The 11,902-nt window shown below is 28.6% G+C and overlaps 1 protein-coding gene across 1 annotated transcript; it reads right to left on the bottom strand.

Moving 5' to 3' along the window:
- Positions 1–507: 507 nt before the first annotated feature.
- LOC125862293 (4-coumarate--CoA ligase 2-like) lies at positions 508–10,072 on the bottom strand. Its single transcript, XM_049542336.1, has 6 exons — positions 9,672–10,072; positions 8,835–9,562; positions 7,625–7,823; positions 2,352–2,565; positions 1,972–2,074; positions 508–720 (listed from the first exon to the last, which is right to left on the bottom strand). Exons 1-6 carry the CDS (start codon positions 9,952–9,954, stop codon positions 601–603), a joined length of 1,647 nt encoding a protein of 548 aa, XP_049398293.1. The 5' UTR covers positions 9,955–10,072; the 3' UTR covers positions 508–600.
- Between the last annotated feature and the right edge of the window lie 1,830 nt (positions 10,073–11,902).

Raw genomic sequence — 11,902 nt, 5'->3', positions numbered from 1 at the left:
GGCCACCAGATCTGACAAGAAAGCCTCTTCGCTGTCGTGACCAGATCCCACCCTCACCCGCCTCGTTCTTCTTCCACTGACCTGCGTCGTCTCTCTCTAGGTGCCAATGCAAAGATCTGCTAAAGAAGATGACAAGAGTGTGAAGAAGAAAGAAAAATGGATTGGACAGGGATGGAGATGACCAAAAATGGAGGTGAACCGGTTGGCGGAAGAAGAAAGCCTTTTTTAGTTATTTTTTTAAGTTTTTTTACTTTATTTTTTGTTGTTTTTTTTTTAATTTTTTAATATTTTTTTAAACTTAAATAGGATATCACTCGCCTTAACGAGAGTGAATTCACGCACTTTTGCCAACTCAACCATATTGATGCCACATAAGCCTAGTCAATGGTCAGAGGGGGTTTGATAAATTGTGTTTTATTAAGTTTAAGGGTTCAATTGATAAAAAGTTAAGTAGAAGGGTTCACAATACAAACTCATACAAGTATAGGGGTCTATTGGACCATTTCCCCTATTTAATTTAAATAATTTGATGGTTGACTAATTTTTTATATAAAGACTATGTAACGTAGATATAATTGGCCCAAAAAACCGAGGTGTTAATCAGGATTGAAGCTCAGCAGCCAATTTGGCTCTTAAATCCTTTCGAAGTATTTTGCCTGATGGAGATTTAGGAATCACATCCACAAAAAATATCCTCTTTATTCTCTTATAAAATATCACCTAAAAATAAAAAATGAAAAAAAAGAAAGTCAGCATAATAAAATCAAACAGTCTAATGGCTTTTTTAATACTTTCTATTTATAAATAATTTACATTTTTTAAAATTTAGTATAGAAAGTATTCTCTATGTTTAAAAGGGAATGGTTGATTTTGAAATACTATGGAAAACTATTGAATATTTGCAAAGATAAATTAGACATCTATCTTTTAATAATTTTGAGATAAAAAATTATTGTATATTTTAAAAATATTAAGAAGTACTTAAAAACAATTTTATAAAAATAATTAAAATAGAAAAAATATTAAAATTTCCTAATCAAAGTAAAGTTGTTTTAACTTCTGATCCAAAAACTTTTTCATTTTGACAAACTGAACTTGTTTCCAAAATATTTGACATTTTGAAGAATAAGAAGTCACTTGATGGTATTTTTCTTAGATTTATTCTTATTGTACTAATTACTGGTTTAATTATTAATTGAGTTGTTTAAAGAGACATATATAAAAGGTAATTTTGACACTTTTATGATTATCATTATTAAGAGTCTGTTTGACATCGTTGTTGGGAGGCCAAAAAATACTTACTTTGAGAAATTATATTTTTTTGAAAAATTAAGGTGTTTGGCTAATCAGTAAAATTGCTTTAAATGGAAGCAAAAATAATTTTTATGTTGTTAGGAAGAAGTTAAAAATTTCTTCTTCTTAATAAAAGTAGAAGCAAAAAATTATTTATTTCAAGACTAAAATATCNTATATATATATATATATATATATATATATATATATATATCATTTTTGTGGTGGGATTTAATTGTGAAATAATTTTAAATTTATTTTGATTGATATTTTAAGTCATATTTAAATCATCATATTAATATTACATCATTATTTAATTTATTGTTTTATTCATTTATGTGTAATATTGATTGAAAAATTGAATATGTACATTTTAATTTAATAAAAATAAAAATTTAATTAAAAATATTATAATATATATTTAAAATAATCTCTCCAAGTCTATTGATACTTGTCCTTTTTCGTAATTTGACTCCCAAAAATACTTTTTTTAAAAAGATTACTCAAACACAATTTGTTTATCAAAAACACTTTTCAAATGAATAATCAAACACAAAGTTATTTTAAAAAATGCTTTTAAAAATAAGCAGTTTTATCAGCAATACCAAACAAGTTCTATAAGGGAATGGAAATGGAGAGGAACCAAGAATTTAATGAAAAAAAATGAATGATACTAACCTGCTTAGAGATAAAATCCTTGATTTCATCCTCAGTAATGGTGGATCCATTTGATCTAACAACAAAAGCCACTGGAACTTCCCCTGCTTGCTCATCTTTCATGCTGTCAAATAAATGCTCATGAATTTTTGAAGCTTTTTTCATTGTTCAAAATAATTAAAATAATTCAGTTTGATTTTTTTTTTCATATTTGTTTGATATTTTCTAGAAGACAAATTGCATTACTTGCAAAGTTATATTTATAATTTCACAAAGTACAATAATAAAAAAGTATGATTAAAATTATGTTCTGAATATTTTTCTTAATAAGTACTTCACACACTGCTTCACAAATTCAATTAATATGAAATTTTGGGGGAGTTGAATTTAGTGAGACTTACGGTACAACAGCAGCATCTGAAATACTAGAAAGGTTAAGAAGAAGTGCTTCAAGCTCAGCTGGTGCTACTTGAAATCCTTTATATTTTATCAATTCCTTCAATCGATCCACAATAAAAAGCTCATCATCATCGTCAATATAACCTATATCACCACTATGTAACCATCCTTCTTTATCTATTGTTCTTGTAGTTGCCTCAGGATCATTCAAATAACCTACATTAAGAAGAAAAAGTGACACATTTAGGATAAAAAGTTAATGAGATTTGAATGACGTTTGACCATATATTTTAAGAGGACTCAAAAGTTTGTCTGTAGATGTAAAAGTCAAAAAAGTTATATGTTTTTTTTTAAAAGTCAAAAAAGGATATCTTCGCCATAGTGAAGGTCGCAAAGTTAGGGCCCGTTTTGTCATGCGATATGAAATCATGATATGATATCATAATATGGAATCATGAGATGAAATTAAAGTTTTATTTGGACATGCGATATGAAATTTTTGTGTTATATATTTTCTCATACTCATAAGAATATCATATAAAACTATTATAATCACCTCAATTGTTTATTCAATCTTACCAAATACACAAAAATTTATAAAAGTGCATAATAAATTATTACAAAACTATTTGTTTCCTACTTAAGTAACTGTTTCATCAAACTTTAATGGGAAAAAGGCCTGATATACCCCTCAACTTTGTCATTTGGAGCTGATATGCCCCTCGTTATGAAAGTGGCTCATATATATATATATATACCCTTGCCGTTATACAAACGGCTCACATATACCCCTACCATTACAAAATGAGCTCACATATACCCTTTATTTAACGGAACTGAAAAAATTAGTTTCAAATTTATATTTTTGACTTTTAATTTTTTTTAAAATTATTTAGGGGTATATATGATTCTTCTAGCAAAGTTCAAGGTATATTTTAATCTTTTCCGTACATAAATTATATTTTGACTTCTTTGATTATCATTATTTGAGTTTCTTATTCTTATTTTATTTTTTCTTTCATTCCCTATTGTAAAGAAAAAAATTTAAAACTATTTTTTTTTGTGGCCTATATTATAATTTAAAGCTATTTTTTTTCTATATTGTAATTTAATTTTTGTATTTGAAGAAAAAAAATTGGTCATCTATAATAAGTTTTACAAGAATATTAGTGAAACATAAATAAATTTGACCATCAAAATAATAAATCTAAATTAGTCATTGAAACAAAAAAAAATAAAAAAATATATATTTGAGGAGGATTAAATAGACCCATATGGAATTTTATATATATATATATATATATTATTTTTTAAAAAAAAACTAAAATTAATTTTTTTCATTTCCGTTAGAGGAAAAGGGTATATGTGAGCCATTTGTGTATAAGCAGGGATATATATGAGTCACTTTCATAAAGAGGGGTATATCAGCTCTAAATGACAAAGTTGAGGGGTATATCAAATCCTTTTCCCAACTTTAATTCAATAAAAAAAAAAGAACATAAATTGTAGTGAACTAATCTTTAATATAATCCTCCCACATAATACGGACAATCTCCTCACGTTGAACTTGCATTTCTCGATCATGTGACCGAGAAGACAACCAACATTGTTACTTTGAACCATTTTTTGGTTAATATCATCCGCAACTATATTTTCATGCTTATAGACCATAAATATTTCATTACTTCTTTTCGCAAATAATTATGTAACACTGCACAAGCTATGACAATTTTCACTTGTTGTGTGTCAATATCAAAACGGTTCATGCCTTGTTTCAGTAATTTTAATCTATTTTTCCAAGCTCCAAAAGTCCGTGGGGGTTGTTTTAACAAAATATAAACTTGTGGATCAATTTTTGTGTTTAAAAAATCTCAAATCATGATATGAAATTCTCATATAATTCCATATCATGATTTTTGGAGGATATGGTATTCCATCTCATGATATGGAATCATGAGATGGAATCAACGTGAAATCGCATGTCCAAACGCTGATTCCATCTCACGATTTCATATCGTGATATGGTATCACATGGCCAAACGCCTACTTAGTAACATCTTTTAAGGTCGCAAAGAGATGACTGGAGAGGCTAGCACATTGAGATATGCAGATATGGTAAGTATATACTTCTGATGATGACTGGCTCAAGTCCGATGTAAGCTTACATATGAGCGATTGTGTGAGTGGCTGGATTGAGTATCACGTTGGTACAGTACATGAACACTTAGGGTTCCCAAGATTTCATGTCTAAATGGGTAAGATTAAGATCCTTTAGTATGTGTGTACAAAGAGAGCGAGACTTATGATTTCTGAAAGTGATACATGTTAGCAAGATGTAGAGATTATACAACTATAAAGTATGGATGTTTATGATTTCCATGATTAGTTAAAGTCTACTATTAATAGAGGAGGTATGCTAAAGAAAGGTACATACTTATACCCATATTCATCTATAGACTTGTATACATAGAGTGTCGTGTTGGTTACTATGTACTTATTTATACATGTTTGAGGATTGGGATATGTTAGCATGGTGATATACATTTTTATCTATACACATACAGACATGTTAGTGAATTAATGATGACTTGAATGACTTGTGATCTCATTGTTTTATTGTGTGGAATGAATCTGTCTATTTGTTTTATAGTTGTAATTATAAAATTATATACTTGTTACTGATCTTAGTCGGCCTATGATGCCTATCAACACATAGTATTTGTGTTATGCTACTCATACACTTTCTTTTGAGTGCATACTATGATTCAGAGGCGTCTACACGACCCTGTAATTAGCTTGTGCTTACGTTCAGATCTGAGGGTGAACTATTTTTGTTCAGGCTGCCACAAATCTTCTTGGATTTGATGTCTTTCTTTCATACATTGAGTCACTTTATTATTTATTTATTTATACTCTTAAACATTTTTAGTTAGAGTTTTAGTACAATGATTTTCAGATGTTGAGTATATATTAATTTAGACTTTTGTTGTTCTTCATCTATTTACTTGAGACTTCTATTTATGTTTTATACTTCTATATTTCTGTCTAGATACTTAAATATTTCATGTGTTGAATGTTAAAATTTGGTTTACCCACACAAGGAAATTGATATAGATGTCAGTCACGATGATTTGAATCATGATAAGAGGAATATTGGAAACTTAAATCCCATGTCTAGTGGCTAAGGGATGGCACGTCAATATCATATTTTGTCATTTGGATACCATTAAATATAGGCACTAAATCCATTGGTAATTGTACATTTGAATTTTCAATCATCCCTCAACTTCACACTTGTCCTATCACTATCTTGACATTCATCAACAAATATTCTAAATATATGCCACTTACTAATGCTGATAATGCTATGATGTTAAAAATTGACCTTAAAAAAGCTTTTGACATATTGAAATGACCTATCATCCACTCCTCCTTACTCCACTTAACTTTTTCCCCGTCCATGATCAAACTCATTATGTCTTGTGTCACCACTTATTCTATATCACTATTAATTAATGGTCAATCCACTCAATTCTTTCATCCCTCTAGTGGTATTTGAAAAGGTGACCCCTTATCCCCTTAATCATCATTTGCATGAAATTCTTATCACCTCTTATTCAACAAGTCACCTATACCTAGCTTAATTTGGTTGTCGATCTATCAAATTAATCTTGAATAGGATCGTCGCTCTCTCATATGTTTTCTTCGTTCTTCTAGTACAAGTAAATACAACCATCTCTTCTACAATTATTTCCATTTTTGATACTCTCAAGCATCTCATTGGACAAAAAAAAATTAATTTATCAAATCCAAACTTCTTTTCTCCATAAATGTCACATTACATTACATTACATAGAGGAATATAATGGAGAAAGAAAGGTCTATTGTTTGAGTTAAATTAGAAAGTCTTTTACCACTTAATTAAAAAGGCAAGTCTACTTTGACTTATCTCTTCTTTTATAATTTCCTTAAATTAAATATCTAATTATTTTCTATTCATAATTAATTATTATTGAATATTGAAAAATATATTTTTAGTCACGTTGTATGAGTTATGCTCATAACGTGTGGTATTAAGAACCAATCATTCACCTCTCAGGACATGGCTTGCACTTTTGAGAGAAATATATGTTAATGAAAATGGATTTATATATATATATATATATATATATATATAAAAGAGTAGTATACAATTTGGTTATGGGATCCATTTTATTTTATATTTTCTTGAAATTTAATTGAACCAAAACGGACTCACTATTTTATTTTTCTCTTATCAATTTCTGTTTGACTATTTTTTTTATTACATTTATTAAATTAATATCTTATAAACATGTATAAGAGTATTAACCATATTAACAAACTTCTACTCTGTAACTTTGTTTTGATTGTCATTAATTTTTCCTTGAAAGAAACTAACAACAATGGTATTGTGAAACACATTTTTTAGTTTATACTATGCATACAAAAAATAGTTAAAATTGATTTCAATTAACCTAGTTAAATGTTTTTAAAAATTGACTTTAGATAATTAAAGTGGATTAAGACTATTTTACTTAATTCATTTCATACTCATATTCATATGAATATGATGAATTATAATTTAATTTAATTTAATTTAATTTAACTTAATTCATTTTTAATCTACTCAAATTTAATTTAATCTGTTCATTTGACACCACTAGATAAAAAAGTGTCAACACGCATTGCATGTCTGTTTGAGGACAATTATGGAGTTATGGAGCACAACTAGGTAGGCATTTATTTTATTAAAAATTGTTACTCACACTTCTAATTTAGTATTTGAAAAAATTCTATTACATGCGCCGTTGTCATATAATATTAATTTGACCTACTCAATGTTTGGCTAAAAATTAAATGTACTTTATCATATGTCAAATATAATATGATTTTAAAATGATTAGCTAAATCCACAACAATAGTATAATACTGATTAGTTTTATAACATATTAAAGATTATCTAACACTATGAAGTCATTAAAACTGCAAATAATTGATTGGTTATATTAACTTTGATTAGACTACGAACTATTATATAAAATTTCTTTATATTATATTGCCAGGTATCAATCAACCTATATAGATGATATTTAATTTAAATCATAAGTAAGCTAACCATATGATCACAATTATTATATGATACATTATTCTACGTGCATGCTACAATTGTTGCATTATGTATCTTTTTTATTCAATGAAAAATAATAAAAGAAAATTGAGGATAAAAAGTGTGATTAATTAATTTAAAACTAACCTTTCATAATTTGGTCACCTCTAATGCAAATTTCTCCAGGTTTATTTCGAGGAAGAGAAATACCAGTGTCTGGATCCATAATTTTCATCTCTGCGTTCCTTATTACTGTACCACATGCCCCTGATTTTATCTCAAAAGGTTCTTTTGCGAATGCTAAGCACATTGTTATTGGTGCACCGGCCTCCGTCATTCCATAACCCTATTCAGTTAAGAGTTTAAATTCTATACATGTTAATAATTATGTGTACTAATAAATATATTTTACACATTCACGTAACTATGAATATACTTATGAATCTATTTTGGTAAACTAATAAATATTACTTAGCTTTTGTTTATATAACCAAGTTATTAAATTAAATTGTAAAAAAAGGACAGATATTCATTTTACTTTTTATAGGATAATCCTTATCTAGTTTGGGGAGAAAAAAAGAAGAGGATAACCATTTTCTTAGGGGAGGAAAAAGAAAGAATGATAACTCCTTTTCACCAACATTTTCAAGAATAGACGTTTACCTAATATCATATATATCTAATAATTATCACACTTTTACGAGTTTCATACCTATTCACACGAACAATTATAAACTCATTATATTTGAAAATCGAAGGAAAACCGACTCTGTCCATCAATTTTGTTTTTTTTTTTTTAAAAATAATAGTAAAAAATGGATGGATGGACGTCAGGTTTTTTTGTGCAAAATTACAATTTCTTTTAAAGAAAACTAACGCAGTACCTCAGCTTTTTATTATTATTTTTGTACAAAAGTTGAATGACAAGGTCAATTTTTTTGAAGTGCAAAATTGTAGTCGAATAGTATAATTAAAAATGATGGAAATATTTCATTCAAGAGAATGTGTGGTCGTGTGGTAGAATTGTCCAAAGTCATAACAAAAGCGACGAAGAAAAAGCCGTGTACAATTGATTTGACATCGATTTTCCTTTTTAAAAATATTGACCTAGTCCATCGATTTCAGAACCCCAAACATTTGGACAACACATATTCAACTTGTGGATTTTTAATCTTAAAAGAACGATCATCAAGTAGATAACACAAACACCTAATAATTAATATAGGTATAAAACTCAAAAAATGATGATAGTTTAAGAGTTACATTATTTAAATCTATTCCCTCCTACCTAAACTAATAATGAAAATAACTTTTTCCCTTTTTACCTTGTAAAATAAGCATGTAATGATAATCTTACCTGACCAAGTTTAGCATTAGGAAATTTGATTCCAACTACCTCTTCAAGCTTCTTTCCTAATGGTGCTGCCCCACAAATGACTATCCTTACTGATGAAAGGTCATAATTATCAACTATTGGACTCTTAGCAATGGCCAAAATTATAGGTGGTACAAAAGGTCCAATTGTAACTTTGTATTTTTGTACCAATTCCAAGCATGTAACAATATCAAATTTCTTCATAAGCAAGATTGCTGCTCCAACTCTTAATCCACAAAGTAGAACAGAATCCAAGGCATAAATGTGAAATAAAGGTGAGATACAAAGTATCACATCTTCACTATGAAAAAACAAAGTTGGATTTTCACCATCAACTTGTTGTGCCACACTAGTGACTAGTCCCTTGTGTGTCAACATGACCCCTTTTGGTAGCCCTGTGGTCCCGGACGAGTACGGTAGTGCCACCACATCGTCTGGATGGATTTCCACCTCAGGCAGATGGTCGTGTTCAGAGGTGAATCCAGAATTTGAAATCAAGTCTGAGAAGTGTAAGTAGCCATCAGACGATGAGTTGTCGTCAATGCAAATGACCTTCACATCATTCTCAAATGCATAGTCCTTCACTTTGTTGAAATTGCATTCTTGTGTGATAATGAGCTTGGCATTTGAGGCTTTGGCTTGTTTCACCACCTCTACTTGTGTAAACAAAGGGTTTGCCATTGTGGAAATAGCTCCAATATATGACGCACCTATGAAGGAATCAATATCATTTCTTCAGAATCAAATAAAAATAACTAGCAACACCCCTGTTTATAATATGAAATCTATTTTGACACGAATCAACGTATACGTACTAACCTAAGAAGGTGAATACAAATTCAGGTGAATTAGGCAAGAGGATCATTATGGTATCCTTTTGTTGGATCCCTAACTTGTTAAGACCAATTGCAACTTTTCTTGAAGTGAGCTCAACATCAGCATGTGTGTAAATTTGATCATTGGATCCATTGATCAAACATGGACGATTATTGAATTGTGAAATGTTTTGGAAGCAATAAGTATGTAAAGGAAGATGATTAGGGATGTTAATATCAGGGAGTTTTGATTTAAAAATTATGTCTCCTACTTGATTTGGATCCATCTTCAACTTCAACAAGGAAAAATTGAGAAATAGTTTTTGGAATTGATTGAGTTAAAAGGGTATAGGGATTTGTTGAAAGATGAATTGTTCAAATTTATAGGGATGTGTTATGGAAACATCTTATTTAACTTTATTAGGAGTAGCCACTTATCATATTAAAATATATTTTATTAATTTAAATACTATTTGTATATATGGAGAACTATCTCTCTTTGTAACTGCCTATGTTGAACATAAAACATGCAAGAATTGAAGACTAAAAAAGATACTCTCTTAGTTCCTTTTTAGTTGTCATGTTGCGTTTTTTTCAAAGTAAATTTGGCTAATTTTCAAAGCTAAATTAAATTACATTGAGTCAATTCTAATTAGATTACATTAATTTGATATTTTAAAATAAAATATTAGATATTCAATAACTATATGAAAAGTACTATAAATTCCAACTTTTTCCATATCAATATGATGAAAAAATACATTTTAAAATATTAGTCAAAATTCATATCGTTTGACTCTCAAAAAGTTAACTATGACAACTAAACATGAATAGAAGGAGTAATAAGTAATCTATCTATCCTCCTGATTTATTGGATACGGAGTTCAAAAAATAAGTTTTTTACTTGAAATTTGGGGTTTAAAATAAATTATAGATATTTATATAATTATAAAGAGATGATGATAAAAACATACATGAACTATTACTTCTTTTTTTTTTTTGAATTTCACATTTCAACTATTCGTTATTTTCTTTACCTATTCGAATTATCACTATCTATGTATTAAAACATGGACAATTTTTTTGTGTGTTGCTTAAATATATAGATAGTGATAGTTTAGGTAAGGAAACAATGAATTGTTGAAGTGTGAAATTTGTGAAACTGTGATAGTTCAGGTACTATTTAAAAAAAAAAATCATTAACATAATTATATATTATCTCATTAAGATAATATGAGAAGTTTCAAATTAAATAACTACTATTAAATATAGAAGAAAAAAAGTCATTCTTTTTTCGACTGAAAATGGAACAAGGGAGTACCAATTAAGTAACTAATTACATTACTCCTCTTTCTGTCATTTTATGTATCTTTTACTTTAATTAAGAATATGTATAATAACATCAAATGTCCTTTGACTAATCTTATGATTTAAAGGGTATTATAATTATTATCATAACTACACTAATGTAAAACTATTTAGCATTGAGTTGTACATAAATTTGAACATTCAGACTTATCGATATGGGATTTTCAAATTTCACCAACCACTTTGACTTGCCGGAATCGGGTTGACGTTGACCGGCTGCCGATGGGCAACTGTTTCACCTATAAATTTGTACGTGACTCTTTTGTATATTAATTGTCATGTTTTCTTTTTCAAGATTAATCTGTAGAATTAACGTGGGTCAGATTAATCATTCAACATGATAAATTTACAATTTAGATATTAAAAAGTTATACAGAAAGTAATATGATATTCATATATGATAAAAAGATATATCTAAAAATGTTATCAAAGTTAATTAAATTTGACTTTAAAAATAAACAAGATCAAGTATTTGGTGACTTAACTTTTACTTTAACCAACATGGGTTGTGGTGCACTGGTAGGAGTACTTCACCCTTAACCAGAGGTCTCGGGTTCGAGCCCTGGATATGGAGAAAATTTTGTTGGGAGCGTCACTCCCGAATGGGCCCTGCAGAGCGCGATCCGGATTTAGTCGGAGCTCCAATGTGAGCTCCGGACACCGGGTGGCAAACCAAAAAAATAAAATTACTTTAACTATTGCATTAAAGTTTTTAAATTAATTTTTGTAACCAAAGTATCAATTAACTTATTTAAGTATCATGAAAGTCAATGTCAAATATCGCACAGCCATTTGAATGAATCTTTGATCACAAAAAGATTATTCAGTGACTTTGTGTTGTTTTTAGGTAAATTTAATGATTTTTTT

Source organism: Solanum stenotomum, chromosome 4 (genome assembly GCF_019186545.1).
Source record: "Solanum stenotomum isolate F172 chromosome 4, ASM1918654v1, whole genome shotgun sequence".
NCBI classification, from domain to species: domain Eukaryota; kingdom Viridiplantae; phylum Streptophyta; class Magnoliopsida; order Solanales; family Solanaceae; genus Solanum; species Solanum stenotomum.
Note: the sequence above shows the minus strand (reverse complement) of the source record. Positions and strands in the feature narration are given on the sequence as shown.